At 32.9% G+C, this 18065-nt stretch overlaps 1 protein-coding gene across 1 annotated transcript in view; it reads left to right on the plus strand.

The window, feature by feature from the left end:
• The first annotated feature begins 396 nt into the window (after window positions 1-396).
• The window catches only part of CHD1 (chromodomain helicase DNA binding protein 1), a 133092-nt gene continuing 115423 nt past the window's right edge, over window positions 397-18065 (plus strand). Inside the window, exon 1 of the mRNA XM_044662599.1 lies at window positions 397-570. Within this exon, the coding sequence (XP_044518534.1) occupies window positions 518-570 (53 nt within the window). The 5' untranslated portion in view covers window positions 397-517. The remainder of the gene's footprint in view (window positions 571-18065) is intronic.

The raw sequence follows: 18065 nt of genomic DNA on the forward strand, positions 1-18065 counted from the left end.
TCTAAGGCCAGCCCTCTGTCCATTGGACAACTAAGCTTTTGGACTTCATTTTAATTATGAAATGTCTTATTATATAAAGTACTTTTTTTGCTTTATTAATTTTTAAAAATTTGTCTAATTTTTGTGAATTGGTTTCAGATTGTTAATAAAATTTATCAACCTAGAATTTTTCAGCCTTTCTGACATAAATATATAGCAGTACTGTATTTTGTCAATGGATATCAGTATATTGAAGAACTACTGTATTGGTCATATTTTAAAAAAAATTTATATCTTAAAACAACTTGATTTGATATACAACTAGGCAAATCCAAGACAGCTTTTAAGACTGACTAATTTAAGTGATTTCTATAGTCTAATTTAAACAATTTTTCATGATTATTTGCTTTAGGTAATTTGAAAAGGGTCAGAAATAACTTGTGACCATTTGGAAGGAAACAGGAGCAGCCTGAAGTAAACAATCCAGCTTGTAAACTGGGAAGATCCATATTTTATTTTAAACTTCTGAATATTTACAATGAATGGACATAGTGATGAAGAAAGTGTTAGAAACAGTAGTGGAGAATCAAGGTAAGCACATTTTAAAAATATATTTGCGATGAGAATGTTAAAGAAAATAATGTCTTTTGCTAAACTTCATTGCAAAGGACAGTATTGGCAACTTAATTGTTTCCTCATAGGAGAAGCTTTCAAGTTTTTGGTTTCTTTGAGCTATTTAAAGAATTATGTCACTTTCTTATATTTAAGTAGTCACAGAAACATTGTACACAATTTGAGTTTTGAGTTTTGTTCAGTTCTGTTTCTGTCTGTTCAAGGTATAAAATTCTCTAAAGCTTTCATATTATTTTCTTTGATGATTCAAAATTTGGCAAAATAGTAAAGAAAAAGCTTTGTGGTAGTTTTGACTGAGAGTTGCTAATCTCTTTTGATGATATCACATACATTCTTATGATTTCAGAAGTCACCTCATTCTAGATAATTTCCAGATCCATACTCATCCCCAGCCCTTACCTCACTTTTCTACTAGTACCTTAAGCTCAATATCTCTATAACTAATTTACTAATTATTCATCTCCTTTCCCTACCTACAAACTTGCCCTCATAACTTACATTTCTTTGGATAGCTCTACCATCTTTCTTGTCCCTCAGACCTGAAACTTCAAACTCATCTTTGATTCTTTCTTTATTCCTACTTCCCCCAATCTGGCCAGTTAACAAATTCTGCCCATTGTAACCCTGTAATATCCTTTAACATCTGAAATCACCTTGCTTCATTTTCACCTCCTTTACTAGGAGGTACTAGTAATAGTAATAGGAGGCAATCTGTAATAGTTTTCCTACCTAGTTTGTCTTTTCTTTAATCCATCCTTCATTTTTGGCTATATAGGACCTTCCTAATGTATTACTTTGATCAATTTATTGTCTACTCATTTCCTTAAAAATTCTCAATAGAATCTCATTGCCTAGTAAATAAAATTTAAATTTCATATTTTAATACTTGAGTGGAAGCTTGAAGTCTTGTAGAGGGGGCCAGCCTTTGTCTAGGATGCCTAGTTTCAGTTTTGTTACCCTAGGCAAGTCACTTAAACCTAAGTGCCCCAGGCCATGCTCTTAAGACTTTCAGTTTTTGAACAGTTGATCTGCATTCTGCATGCCTAAAGGAAGTTTTCTGGAGTTCTCTACTTCTATGAAATCTCAATCTTAGAAGAAAAGCAAAACAAAACAAAAACCTAAAAAAAAACACTTGACTCATTTGTTTCTCCACTACATAACTTCTCCTGCCTTTTGAAATTGACTTGACTATGTGAAATCACAGATTTAGATAAAAAAAAAAATATTGACACAAAGGCTCTTCCACCGTATGGCTCTTGCTATATTTTCAGTATTGTCTTTACTTATATACATTAATTCATATATGCTCTTTATCTTTACACTTGATTTTCATTTGAACCAAACTGGATTACTAATTATTTCCATTTCTCGTCCAGCTGTCCTTCATACTTAGGTTGTATTCAGTACAGCATCTTTATTTAAATCCTCATCTAGCTGGGTTGTAACTTTCTTAAAGTCTCTCCTGATCTTTCCAATTGAAAATGAATTTTCAGTTAAAATTCATAAGATTTTTTTCCCCTGAATTTAAAAAAAATTTTTTTTTTTTAACCCTTAACTTCTGTGTATTGGCTCCTAGGTGGAAGAGTGGTAAAGGTGGGCAATGGGGGTCAAGTGACTTGCCCAGGGTCACACAGCTGGGAAGTGTCTGAGGCTGGATTTGAACCTAGGACTTCCTGTCTCTAGGCCTGACTCTCAATCCATTGAACTACCCAGCTGCTCCCTTTCCCCTGAATTTCTTAACTGCACTCATTCTGCCTTGTATATTTGTTATCCCTCTCCTATATCTTAATATATCTTATCTGTCTTATTTCATTTTGGAATTCTCAGCACTTAATACAGGGTGTTTTGTTTTGTATGTGAATGTTTAATTAATTTAATGTAGAGAATAAATTTGCCCTCATTTATGTGAGACCCTGGATATAAGTGATTATCTAGGGCTTTTTTGAACCTGATATTTTTATTACAAATAGTTTAACCAATAAAAGAAATAACACAGTTCCTTAGTACCTTTGTTTTCACCTGACACTTTGTGATTCAAACTTTCCAAACTGTTCATGAAGTGTTCTGGTGTTCCCATTTTCTTTTAGTCTGAAGTTTTCATTTACAGAATGAGTGAGTGCACTGCTTATGAATTTTTTGTGCATGTATCTTAAGCTGAAAATGTCATTTAGTTGGTGCATATCTTTGCATATAAGATGTGCAGGTTTTTGTGAAAGCATGGGGGAGAACAGGTTTTTTCTTTCTTTTTGTTTTCTTAGCAGTTATCCTCTGCTCTACTGTGTGTGTGTGTGTGTGTGTGTGTGTGTGTGTGTGTGTGTGTGTGTGTGTGTGTGTGTACACACATACCCTGTGTACCAAGAACTAGTATTTGGTAGTATAGAGTGCTAATTTTTTTTTTTGTATTTTGCTAAAGTTCCAAAAATTACCATTTTGTTTATCTTGTCAGAGTGCAAGTAAAATCTATTTTACCTGTTTCATGTGACTAAGGTAAAAAATCCTCTCTGATTTTGAAATTTACCTTATGTATTTCAGTGACTTTCAGTTTCATTGATTTGGGTACTACCTTCACTGACACAAAGTTTAGTCCCCTCTGTTACTCAATAGATGGACATGGAGAGAGGCTAAGGTCTCAAAATTTATAATCATTCCGCCAAGCTAAACATAAATAGGATGGTCCTCAGATAGTATAACTATATAGTCAAACACCAGGCTTCTAGTTATGTTCATTAATGAAAATTAGAAATAAATAAAAGGAACTTTAATCAATCAGTCATGCCTCCTTCAGGTTCATAGGTAGGTTAAAATTATATTTCAGTTGATTGTATGATATAAGTTTTAAAAATTGGTTGCAACAAATGAAACTCACTTATCCAACTAATATGGGATAGAAAAGTAACAGATAATGCCTTCACCCAGTGTGTACTCATGGTGATGAAGAAATAAGAAAGGCAAGGATCAGGGAAATAGAGGGCAGCCAGAAAGATGTATAAAAAGATAGAGGGTAGGAAACAAAAATGTGATGTAAATCTATTGTATGCCCTGTAGCAGATGATAAACACATATTCCTCTATTTTATTTATATGAGAACTATATTGTGCTAAAGTACACTGAACTTGGACTTAGGATACTTGGATTCTGGTTCTAGTTCATTTATATTTTAGCTTGAATAAGTTAGTTAACATTTTTAAGCTTTAGTTTCCTAATCTAATAAAAGATACAGGTTGGATAAGGTGATTTCTGAAGTCACAAGTTTATTACCTGAATAATATATACAATTTTTTAAAGCTTGCTTAAAACAAAAAACAAACCGTCCCTTGGTTTTCATTGTGCATTTCTTCCACTTTGCCTTACTAAATGCTTGAAATAATTTTTTTCAAAAATCAAATCTTAGCTCCTATTAATTTAAAAATAAATGTTAAAGTAATTTATATTTGTATTTCTGGAGATTATTTTTAATACAAATGTTCTCCTAGCAATAGTTATGAATCTTAGAACACCATAGTCTTCCAAGGAATCAAAGTTGTATGGAATACACAATATGGAGATATGCATGTATGATGAAAGTAATTTGCAGCATATTTGCCTGGATGGCATAAGCAGAAGAGATGATATAAAGTAATGGTGTCAAACTTAGATAGGAACAGGTGCCACTAAATCTATTTTTAGAAAATCATATGTAAACCTATATTTAGAGAATTGCATATATAAATATTACCTGTTGTATTTTTGTTTATTTTGTTAAATATTACCAATTTCATTTTAATCTGGTTGAGGCCATACTAGGGAGTGTTGTTGACCTAGAATGTTTGATATGATTGCTTTAAAGAATATAATTTTTAAAAGTATATGATTGGAAAAGGAGGGTGGACCAGCTATGTGTTAAGAGTAGGGTGATAACAGAGCCATAGTGCTCCACTGGTACACAAAAATTATAGAACAATCCAGAGAGAAGACATCTTCTGTGGAAAATCTGTGGAGGGATAACACCAGGATGAGAAGACATGGATAGGTTCTTTCTATACTGATGGCAGTATAGATCCACATTCATGTGATCGCCAATCTATTGAGTATTATGATAACAACTTAAGATTGCTGTTCCATTCAAAAAACGTTTATTGAGTACCTCAAGTCCTGTACTAATTCTGAGGAATTATAAAAACAAAAAATGAAATAGTATTTTCTCTTAAAAAGCTTATATATAGCTTTAGGGATAGAATGTAAATACCATAAATACAAGATAATTTGAGTAAGGAAAGAACATTAACAATTGATACTAAAAAAAAGTCTTCATGAAATAGTTAGCATTTAACAGCATTGAAGCAAAATAAAGATCTTTTAAAGATCTTTGTAACTGTGCAACTACATAGATAGGGAACATAGAATGTTAAGTATAGAAACAGCTAATAGTACAGTTTGGATGTCTGGTAACATACATGAAAGGGAATAATATGAAAAATGTCTGGGAAGATAGGTATTTGTGAAATATCTTTGATGAACACTTAATATCTTGTCCTTTTAACTATTACTACTACAATCTTGCTTGTATCCAATCCAGTTTTTTGACTATTTCTGTATTAATGAACATCTGAATAATAGATAAATCCAAGCTCTCTACAAATTTTGTTTCAATCAGCAACTTTACTCCTAATTTTTAAAAAATAAGATGTAAAATGTCTTAATAGATGGGAGGATCTGTTTTGAAGTCAGTAAACCTCATTTCAAGTCCTTCTTTGACACATACTGGCTATGTGACTTTAGACAAGTCATTTGATTTTAGTACCCTATGCAACTTTTTTTCCCCTCCAATAATTTTTTATTGATGTGATTTGTTTTAATTTCACCTAAATTTCCCTATGTATTTCTTTCTTCCTCCTAGAGAGGAATATCCATATCAAAGATGTTATAAGGGAATAAAAAAGTAGTTTGGCTGCATCAAAAGAGTCTTTTGTGAAGTGTTTCATACAGTATCCCACTTCTGAGGCAAAGAGGCAGGGAGAGATCACTTCTCATCTCTCAAAATAATATCAATAGTTAGCATTTATATTGTGCTTTTAAAGTTTGCAAAATACTTTGTATTTTATTATTTTATCCTTGCAACAATCTTGGGAAGTAGCTGCTATTATTAGCCTCACTGTAACACTAAGAATCTAAAGCAGATAATGGTTAAGTAATGTGGTCAGGGTTACACTGTTTCTGAGCCTGGATTTGAACTTAGGTCTTCATGGTTTGAGATCTAGTACTAACTTCTTTGCAAAGCTGCCTTTGGGGTCTGTCTTGGTCATTATAATGTTATATCATTGTTTCATTTCAGTTGTTCTTTTCATTGTTGTAGCTTGTGTGTATATTACTTTCTTGGTTCTCTTCACTTTTCATTATTCTCATGCTAATCTTTATTTATCTTGTTCATTCTTAAGTGGTATGTGGAGGTGTGGAATATATTACTTGTACCTATTTTATTTCTAACCAATGATAATAAAGCATGATTGCTGAAAGTGTCCTCTTAACAAGAGCATTGCTGTGCCCTAGTAGAGAATTTGATTTGAGTTATACCATATTTCTGCATGGGGAGAGATGGTAATGAATTCCTACAAGTTTAACAAACATTTTATGTGAGAAGGACTCAAGAAACTACAATTTGAATAATAATATTGATTATATTAAGATTTTTTCAATTTTTTTTTTTTACCATTTTTTAAAGGTTTTTTTTTTTTTTTCATGTTAGACTCAATACTCTATATTCATTCCAAGGCAGAAGAGTGGTAAGGGCTGGGCAATAGTGTTAAATGACTTGCCCAGGCTCACACAGCTAGGAAGTGTCTACTGTTTGGTTTTATTTCAGAGCAAAAAGAACTAGTCTTCTTTTATCTTTACTTCTGGCCTTTTTCCATGGTGTTTTTACATGTATTATTGTTATGGAAATAATCCGACATTAGAAGATCCAAAAACCTAACTGGCTAAAATTCTTCAGAATTCTCCTAGGACAAGGATGCTTAAATTTGTTTGGCAGACTGGTGGGACCCTTGATCCCCTTCTTAGGATAACATTCACTGCTTACATTCATAAGTAAAAGAAATGCTAAATTTTAGTTAAAGGTTAGTGAAAATAAAGATAAATGTTTTTCTATCCAAATTGGACCACAAGACCTCAGATTAAGAACTGCTGTATCAGGTACACGCACACATCTATACATGAATGCACAAGTGTGTAAGTGTGTATGTTTTAAATAAAAATTATATTATAGGGGCAGCTGGGTAGCTCAGTGGAGTGAGAGTCTGGCCTAGAGACAGGAGGTCCTAGGTTCAAACCCGGCCTCAGCCACTTCCCAGCTGTGTGACCCTGGGCAAGTCACTTGACCCCCATTGCCCACCCTTACCAATCTTCCACCTATGAGACAATACACTGAAGTACAAGGGTTAAAAAAAATTATATTATAAATTATAAATACATTATGCATTATTTCTAAATATGACAATATATTATACATAATATACACACTCCTGCTCTGAAGTTAGACAAGTGCTTTTTTACTATGTATTCTAGAAGCATATTCTCTTACTGTTCTGCTTCAGTTCTGTCCATTTCTGATATGCTTTCATTTTCCTTCTATGTCTCTTAACATCAGTGCCTTCCAGCAACTTTCATCTCCTTCAACTTTGTGCCTTTTCTGGTGGTACAGAACTCCAAACATGATTATATCTAGTTAAGAAGCTATGAAGATAACATTCACAAACTTTTTCGTGAAGTAGCTTGTTGTCTTAAATGCAGATAGTAATAGGTAATAAGTAACTTTACCCTAAAACATATTTCAAAGCTTTTGTTAAATGTAAAAGATTTCTTTAATATGAACTTGATTTTCTGAATGTGTTTTTATATCTATACTATCACGCTACTTGTTCCCCATAATTGCCATGTATTTGTGACCATAGGTACAATATAAAATTAGATTTTCTTGAAAGCATTGTCTTGAGATTTTCTGCATGGAGAGCAAATTTAATGACCAATGGAAGGGGAGATAATGAAGAGAAAGTAGGTAGGAAAATAGGTCAATTTGTTAGTCCTGTGGTTGCTTACTACTTTGAAATATATCTTTTGGGAAATGTGTGTCAGGATGCACCTGCAACTGTTTCAGTCTAACACAAGGTTGTATGTAACTGATGAAAATACTACTAAAGACAGTTCCTTCAACAGGACCATTTCAAAGCAACAGTTGCCAGCTGTGTTACTTTGTTTATTACTTACAACCAGACTTTTCAAGCTTAGCTAGAAATTCTCCCATTTTTTATTTCCCTACATTTTAAATTTAATTTAATTTAATTTAATTTAATGTTTCATTGCAGCAATAGGCTAGAGAAAAGAAGCAGAAAATTCATTTTGCTGGTTTGGCTTTAGCATATATGTGAATGATTTGTTTATACTTTACTCTAGAAGAATTGTGTGAAGGCATAATTTATTATGCTGTAGAAAGTTTGCTTAACAGATCAGGTACATACCTTTCAGAATTATTATGGCAGCTCAGTTTGGATTTATTTCATTCAGTTTGACTCTGAAGTAATTCTTCCATTGCAGAAAGGAAATTGGTGACCTAGCTAATACTCTATAATGAATCAGTAACTTGTTTCAGCTTGTCTTGTGAATAATATTTTTAAAAATTGTATCACAGTTTGAATAGTGCTTCATACATACACACTATTAGTTGTGTTATGCAGATAAGACATATGTTCAATGCTATTTTTACTTATTGACATTTATATCTCAAAAATTGTGTCCGTTTATAAAGTTTTTTATGTATGTTAGAATGTGAGCTTTCTGAGAGGAGGGATTGTCTTTTCTTCCATTTCTATCCCCTACTTTGCACAAAGTAAGTGTTTTTTCATTCATTCATAATTTGTAATTAAGCATTAGAATTATGCAGTCTGTCAATTTGACATCCTAGTATGGTAGCAAATATCTATCTGATTTCTGGGGGTTATTTAGACATAAATCAAGATGTATTTAATACTAATTTCCTTGGTACTTTAGTATTTTAGTGGAATAAGACTTATGAGTTTAGATACTTTGCGTCTCCCCATACACAAATTAATCAACTTGCTAAGCATGCATATATATATATATGCATATATATATATATGACATTTTTGAGCACTAAGAAAGTCTTCATGTGAGAAGGTAGTATTTATGAATAAATTACTTTTTTTAAAGTTCTGGAAAATATCAAAAGCATTGATTGTCAATATTGTTTTTCATTTATCTTGAAAATTCACAAAACTTTGAGGGGAAATTTTAGTGCAGTTTTTAAAGTCATCCCTCTCCCATGTATGTGTATTATCTCATTTCCTTCCCAAAATTATACCTTCTTTTCTGAATCCTGGGGATATAGTTGGTAGCATTATCAACTAATCCTCCTGATGGATGAATTCACCAGATTCTAAAAATAAGAGATTAATTTGATGATCATAGGCAGTGGAGGAGCTACTACTAAACACATAATTCAGAGGAAAAGTAATATGCTGGCTCTCATTTACTTTTTGGTGTTTTATGCTTCAAAGATCCTTTATTGAATATAATTTTTATTGCATTATGGTGAGGGAAAAAGGATACATGTAGTATTTCTGGAGTTTTTTTGTATTTGTAAGGTTTTTATGCCCCAATAAATAGTTAGTTTTTGTGACAATATCATGCATATTTCCTTAATGTCTTTATTGTTTATGTTTAAATTTATTTAGATCCAAGACAGTTAAATTGAGATTCCCCCACTAGTATAGTAACCTTGGAGTTTAGATGCTATGTCATTTAGTGCATATATGTTCAGTATTGAAATGAATTCATTGTTTATAGTACCCTTTTAACAAAATATAGTTTCCCTGATTATTTCTTTTCATTGAGTCTATTTTTACTTTTGTTTTAAGATCACAGTTGCTACCTCTGCCTTTTTTCCCCCTTCAACTGAAGCATAATAAATTTCTGCTCCAGTTCCTTATTTTAATTCTGTGTATCTTTCTATTTCAAATATATTTCTTATAAACATCACAATATTGAATTCTGATTTCTGATCCATTCTGTCTTCTGTTTTATGCATGAATTCATCCTATTCACATTCACAGTTAAAATCACTAATTGTGTATTATTTCCTTCAATTCTACTTTCTCATACTTAACCGTCTCTTTTTCTTTTACCCTATCCTTTCCTTAAGATTACTTCTGACCACTGCCTCCTTTAATCTACTTTGTCTTATCCCCATTCCCTTTTTCTTAACCTCTTTCCCTTCTACTTCTCCGGGGGAAGGAGGGGGGGGGAAGATAAATTTTTGTACTCAATTATGTATGTGCATTTTTCCCTCTTTGAACCAGTTCAGATGAGAGACCAAGTCTTATTTACTATTACTCCCCCTGCCCCATTTTACCTTCCATTATATAAACTGTTCCTTGTCCTCCCTATTTATGTGAGAAAAATTTCTCCATTCTTCCTCTCCTTTCTCAATTTCTCCTAATGCATTATTCCTTGTCCTTATCTCTCCATTCTTCTATTGTGGTCATCCCAGCATAATAGAATCATACTTCTGCCCTCGGTCTAATTAGCAAATCTCTAAGTCTTACTATTGATGACAAAGTTCTGAAGATTTACATGTATCCTGTCCTGACATGAGAATGTAAGCAGTTTTAAGTTTGTCCATTTTGGTTTCTCTTTCATGTTTACCTTTTTATGCTTCTCTCCAGTCCTGTATTTGAATGTAAAATTTTCTACTCAGCTCTAATCTTTTCATCAAGAATACTTGAAAGTCTTTCCATTTCCTTAAATATCAATTTTTTTCTCTCCTGTGGGATTATAGTTAGTTTTGTTGGGTGGGTTATTCTTACTCATAATGTTAGATCCTTTGCTTTCTGGAATATTATATCCCAACTTTATAGTGGTGGCTGCCAAATCTTGGGTAGTCCTGATTATGGCTCTGCAGTATTTGAATTATTTTTTTCTAGCTGTTTGCAGAATTTTTTCCTTCATCTAGGAATTATGTATTTTGTCTATGATATTCCTGGGAGTTTTCATTTGGGGATTTCTTTTTTTAAAAATTTAATTAACTAATCTAGAATATTTTTCCACGATTACGTGATTGGTATTTTTCCCTCCCCCCTCCCGTAGCCAATGAGCAATTCAACTGGGTTTTACAAGTATCATTGATCAAGACCTATTTCCATATTATTAATGTTTGCAATAGAGTGATCATTTAGAGTCTGCATTTGGGGATTTCTTTCAGGAGGTAACCAGAGAATTCTTCCAATTTCTACTTTTCCTTCTGGATCTACAATACCTAGACACCTTTTCTAATTTTTTTGAAATATGTCTAAGCCTTTTTTTTGTTGTTGTTATTGTTCATTCATAGCTTTTGGTTAGTCTGGTGATGATTCATTTTCTAGGTCCGTTGTTTTCCCTACAAGATAGTTTATATTTTATTTCATTTTTTCCAATTTTTCAGTTTTATTTGTTCATGTCTCCCAGAGTGATTAGCTGTCATGCGGCTAATTCCAATTTTTGAAGAGTTATTTCTGTCAGTAATGATTTGCACATCACTTACTGAACTTTTAATTCTCTTTTTGTAACTTTCTTGAATCGCTCTTTTTTTTCATTTTTCCCCTCTACTGCTCTTATTTGGTTTCCAAATTTTTTTTTACTTCTTTTTATCTCCTTAACTCTTCAAAGAATTCTTGTTGGACTTTTGCCCACTCTGTAGAGGCTTTGCAGAAGTTTGCCATGTAATCTGTCTTCTGTTTGTGTCCTGAGCTTCTCTGTGATGGCTATAAGTAGCTCATTATGTTTTTTTGTGTGTGGGGTTTCTTTTTTTGTTGTTATTGTTTGCTCATTCTTCTAGCCTACTTCTTGACTTTAGATTTTATGTTAGTGTTAAGTTCTGCTCTCTTCTATCAGTTATCTGGTTTGAGCTTCTGTCTTTTTAGGATTTTTTATTATTTTTATAGCTCAGAGTGGGACCTGAAAGTTTTTAGTGCTTCCAGAACAATATGATCTGGGAAGATGTTTGTTCATTGCCCTCCCTGGTAGGAGCGTTGCTACTTCTTGACCCAGGTTTGAGTCTATTTGATTACATGTGGTTGAATTTCCATAGATTGATTGCTACTAGTCTCTAGTTAATGTTAACTTATTGAGTTCAGAGGAACTGAACTGCTTAGCTCCCTTTTGACGCTAATTTTTTTTTTTTTTTTTTTTTGCCCTGGTAATTCTACTGTAGACTTATGTGCAGTGCTAAAGGTTAAAACTGAGTATGTCCTCTGTTCTTAGAATCAGAGTCACAGAGCTAAGTTTTGATCATCTAGGGCCTTTCTTGCTTGCTGTTGCAACTACTGTTCTACTGAGCTGCTAAGTGGCACCTGTTCCTATTCCTAGTACTTTTTTCAGAGGTCCACTGGGATATCCCTCCGACCTAGTGTTTTTAGCTCTAGTGGTTAGTCACAACTCCCTTACCTTATCATAACACTTGCTTTTCCTGACTGTTGTCCCTGTAGCCGCTGTCCCCTGTCTCTGTTGTTTTGGCTCTGTAGCCCCCACTACAGTATCTGAAAATCTTTCATTGCCCTGGGCTGGAAAAATGACTCAGTGTGACTTTTTCTTGACTTTCCTAATCAGAATTTTGTATAGCACATTTTTTTTGAACCCCTGCCTTCTGACTTAGAATCAATACTGTGTATCAGTGTCAAGGCAGAAAAGGGGTGTAAAGGCTAATCTGTGGGGGTAGAGTGACTTGCCCAGGGTCACATAGCTAAGAAGTGTTTGCGGCTAGATTTGAACCCAGGGCCTCCTGTCTGGACTTGGCTCTCAAACCACAGAGCCACCTAGCTACCTTTATAGCACATTTTTTAAGTTGTTGGCTGACGTATATTGGGCCAGCTGGGCAAAAATGTTGTCTCTTATCTTGTCATCTTGTCTCCATTTCTACTATTTGTTCTTGAGCAAATGACTTATTCTAATCTTCACTTCCCACAACTGTAAAGTGATAACTTCATGACTTCTAAAGTCTTTTAGCTCTTGATCTGTGAGCAGTCACTTTTTTGTATAATGTGAAAGAACACATTCACTTTTAGCTAATAGTTAGGATCTTTATAGTATTCCATTTCGCCAGGTAATTGATTTTATTCTTATTTGTTTAAAAAAAATAATTAGGCCCTTTTGTGAGTAAAGCATGTATTCTAATCACTGAGGGTGATAGAAAGATAGAAAAATGATTCTCCTGTGAAATTCATAATCCAATGTCAAGTATGTAGATTTGATTTAATTGAGTAGTATTTTTAATATTTTTCTTATTTTATGACTGCAAAACGGATTTATTTGAAGTGCTTAGCACAATGCCTCATACATAGTACATAAATATTAGTTGAATTGATATTTATCTCATACACAAAGTTAAACAGCAAGTCAGGTGCTTATATGCTGATTAGATGATAATATTATGCTTTGAGTAACATACTGTTGACCAATGTAGTCCCCTTTCTATCACAGAAAAAACATTTTTGATATTAGAGAGGTGGGAAGAAAAGGCAGAATTTAGTATATTTTTAAAAATTCATTATGGTAAAAGATAAAATTTATTTTGGGAAAAGAGATATAGTGTATCAAAATATCCTAATGTAAATTTGCAGATAGCAGTTCATTTGGATTATAAAATATTCAGCATCCTTTATTGTTGCTAGACACATTAGTAAGTTACAAAGTAAGCTTCACAAGATAGTGATAATGCAGTATGGATAGTAAAAGCATATACATGAACATAAAAATGTCTTAAGCATATCTGTAAATATGTTTGAGTACACACACACACACACACACACACACAGTTAATGCATGAAAAGAAAAAATGGTTTGGCAGATTACTGAAATGTGAAGTAGTAGTTCAGAAAGGAATTGTGGACCAGATGAGACTTTAGCAAAGTTTTGAAGGCAAAGAACATATATGTATATATATCTTTCCAGAAAAGATGGAAAGTTATAATACTTTTAATCCATAGGGTGAAGAAATAGAATTTCTTATAAAGGTCACATATGAGAAACCACTGACTTTCCAAAACAAATCCATTTGATACCTACCTTACTTAAGGGTCTTTTGACCCTCAATCTTTGGTCTTTTGCATCTACTGTTTTAGAGGAAAGCCAGAAGTTTTTTTCAAAGGTGCGCCACAAAACTAATTAGAATGTAGAGGATTATTCCATTTATTTTCAGTTAGATTACCTTAGAAAGTAATTTTAGCATGTTGGAGGAACATGGAACACGAGTTAGTTAAATATTTCATTTAAACTTAAAAATTAAGCTTCTTGTTGAAGTTTCCTTTGACTGCAAACTGAAAGATGACCTAAAGGATATTAGTGAGAAATGAGAAATATAGTATTGGCTTCAGTAAATGTTTAGAGATCAAATAACAATTACCATGAGAATAGGGGGAAAAAAACCACCCTTTTTTTCTATGAGCTTCACTGACATTCACTGCTTAATTCTCTTCTGTTTAAGAAATACAATAATTATGCCTCTAAAAGTTTCTTAATTCTGGTTAGTTGTAAAAGTCTTTAATTGAATAAAAAATGATGTTGATAGAATGTCTAAAATCCCAATAATATCGAAAACCACTTTATTCGAATGGATCTGTGTTCTCCTTTTATGGGTATTTTTTTCATTAGTATAGATCACAACCCAGCAGTGTCATCTCATCCTATGAGACTTGACTATGCTTTCCAGTTCCAGAGAGGGTATACTTAGGATTCTGGAGGTCCACCTTTCTTTTCTTCCTTTCAAATCTTTCTTTTATTTCTCTTCCTCTTTCTCACCATACTTCCCTCCTACCATATTTTCCTCCTTTCCTTTCTTCCTATCCCTTTCTTCTCTCATTTCCCTCCTCATCCACTTTTATTCCCTCTTTCTTTTCTCCTTCCCCCATCCTCTCTCTTCTTTTCTCTTTTCTTCCTTTAAAAAAAAATTCATGTGTACCTGGGAAATATTCACAGGACTATTTTATCTTTTAGTATATTACAAGTCCTTTTTTATGCATACATTTTCTGCATGATATTTTAATTCACAGGTCTTTATTAGAAATATGATACAGCCTACATATTCCTACTGTACATCCTTTTTATTGCCTTCTAGATTAACCATAACCTTGATTATTTGATAATATGTGATGTTTGAAATTTTCATACTTGGCAGGAGGAGGAGTGGGGAGGGGGCTTGGGATGAAATAGCACTGTCCAATTTCTGAGATGTAATACATTTTACTTTCATTTAGTTCTAAGCCCAACTTCTTGTCCATTTGCAATGTTATGGCTATATATAATGTGCTTGTGTGCTAATTGAGTGGACTTATAACCTTCTAAGAATATGTTGTGCTTTGAGCAATAGTAACTTTCCAACCATTTTGTTTTCCTGTATAGTTTGTTAATCCAACCTATGGTTCTTGATTCCTTTAGTGCATTGTAATCCATAAACAATATTTGAAGGAATTCATCATCAATAAAGAATACCTCTTCCTGTTAGACCTTGTCCAGGAAATCTTCCATGATAGTGGTGAACGCCTTTGTTGGACATAAATCTACATTATATGCCTTCCTTGACAATCAGAGGGTGTTGAACAGAGTTTTCTCTTTGGTTGTTTTTGTTAAGGATTCCTATAAATTTTTAATAATGTATTTTACATTTTATTTTAATTTTAAAGCATGAGAGACTTCTTACAAGAAGTCTTGAAGGCTTTCTTTTGTTGTGATAATTTTAAATCAAAGACAATTTTAAAATCAAAAACTCAACACTGAGATCCTATAGTCAATTGTATGATTATAAAGTTGTGATCCAACATAAAAACAATTTATGAAAGGTCAAATGTTCCCTTATTTTCATTAAGGATGCCTTTGATATATGGTAGAATATTCTTTCAAAGGCTTTTAAAGTCAAGAAGATAAGTATATGATGTCTTCTTGGTCATCTTCTGGTCATCAAAAAAACCTTTAGTCATTTTTTCTCCCATTATTTTGTTATCCTCTCTGAAATATTTGTGAAATAATTGCTCAGTACTTTGAAGATTGTGGATTTTTTATTTGTACTATATCTAGGTAAGCTGTTCTTTATGACTTTTGATTTTCTTATTTCACTTTCCTTTTATATAGAGCAGCTACATGACATGGTAGATAGAGCCCCAGTTCTAGAGTTAGGAATATTCATCTTCCCGAGTTCAATTGTGGCCTCAGATACTTAGTAGGTGTGTGACACTGAACAAATCACCTAAATCTATTTGTCTTAGTTTTCCTTATTTATAAAATGAATTGGAGACATAAATGGCAAACTACTCCATTATTTTTGCCAAGAAAATTCCAAGTGGAGTAACAGAGTCAGACACAGTTCAAGAATAATAACATATAAGATACTGGAGCCTGAGATGTGAAAAATGGGATGGTTCCATTGTTTTTGATGAGAAAAATAGATCATTATGAAAACCAATAAGTAGGTTGTTTTTTTGTTTTTGTTTTTGTTTTTCCTGTGAATTCTTTAGGAAAGATAAGATTTAGTTGGTCTCATGCTTAGTAGATATATACCTTGGTGCAATAGAGAGCAGCCTATAGTATTGGAATATCATATATTCCATACCTATCTTAGACACAGGTTGTGTGTTCCTACTATATTCAAAGAAAGCATTGTGCTAGATATTAGTGGAGAATGGTAGTTAAAAAAATCTTTGTCATTGAGTGAGGATGAAGAAAAATGACACTTATATAATCAATGCAACTGTTACAATGCAAAATACTTTATAACAAGAAACTAATGGATACAAAGTATTATGCATGGTCAAAGGAAAGATAATTTTTGATGGGAGAGTCTGGAAGGTTTTATGAAGAAGTGATATTTAAACTGGCTTTTGAGGATGCATAGGATTTTATTAAACAGATGAGGGGCAGAGAGGTACAGAGAGTAGTGTGGACAAAGATATAAATGAATATAGTATGAGATAATCTGTAAAAGTAAGAGGAATAGACACCAGAATATTGAGGCTCTTGAATGCCAAAGAAATTTCACAACTTATTTATATCCTTTTATTGTAATTGTATAGGTCTTCTTTCTCCTACTTGCTTATAAGTTTCTTGAGAGTAAGAACCCATAGCATTATATTTTCAATCAGATGAGCTGTGTACAAATCCTGGGTCTACCACTTTACCTATATGGCTTTAGGAAAGCCATGTAACCTCTCAATTCCAGTTTTTTTAGCTATAAAATGGAATATTTGCACTAGATGGCCTCTTAGTCCCCTTTCTATTAAAAGCTGTGCTTACATGATCTCATAATTATTTTTGTAACCCTATCACACTTTTAGAATACCTTTAATGATTTGTCAAACAAATACTTTTGAACTGATACTTTAGAACAGTGATTCCCAAAGTGGGCGCTACCCCCCTGGTGTAGCGGTGTAGCATCCAGGGGAGCGGTGATGGCCACAGGTGCATTTATCTTTCCTATTAATTGCTATTAAACTTTTTTTAAAATTAATTTCCAGGGGGCTAAGTAATATTTTTTTCTGGAAAGGGGGCGGTAGGCCAAAAACGTTTGGGAACCACTGCTTTAGAATAAGGATTTAAAAAACAGCAAAAGCAGTCCTTAAGTTGGAGAAATTGATATATACCTTTTTACACACTGAAGAAGCTCTTCCTTTTATACCAGTGGTTTATATTGGCAGGAATTGCATGGAGAGACCTATGGTCTTATTTGATTTTGAGATAATGGCCTCGAATGCAGATAGATCAGAAAGATCAATAACTTATTATTTCCTGTCTCTTTCTACTAGCAGAAACTCTAACCCACCTCAAGAAAAGTTCAGTTTTCAGAAACGCCTGTCAGGTGGCCCTAAGTATTGCCAAAAATTTAATCAAAAGATAAATCAGTTTCTTCAAACCTTTCTATCTTACATGATACTGATAAAAATGTTCTTTTACCTTCTCATTTCAGTTAAGAATAAGTCAGGATTTATAGAGAAGATAGTAACTTTTTGAAGTATATTATAATGCTTTTAAAGTGGTTTAATTTCTATGCCCCCACTCTTGCCACCAATGAAGATTGAAACCCATTTATGTCCTCTTATTATTATAGTTTTATATATATTTGTTCATGTCCTTTTGTGAATTCTCCTTTTTTGTCTTCTACTGTTTTATTGGATATCAATGCGAAACTTTGTCTTTACATTAATTATCCCTACTTCTTGATATATATGAGGCCACCTCCTCTATATTTTCCCTGCCATACATACATACATATACATATACATATACATATATATATATATAAAGTATCAGGTGTATATGTATACACCTGATAATACTTTTTATGCCAAATCTTATGCATAAATTATTAGTGATAATATGCTACAGCTACTTAATATCTATTATGCATTTTTGATTCTTGAACAGTTTTGATTCTTGTAAGATTATAT

Source organism: Gracilinanus agilis, chromosome 1, assembly GCF_016433145.1.
Source record: "Gracilinanus agilis isolate LMUSP501 chromosome 1, AgileGrace, whole genome shotgun sequence".
Classification (NCBI taxonomy): domain Eukaryota; kingdom Metazoa; phylum Chordata; class Mammalia; order Didelphimorphia; family Didelphidae; genus Gracilinanus; species Gracilinanus agilis.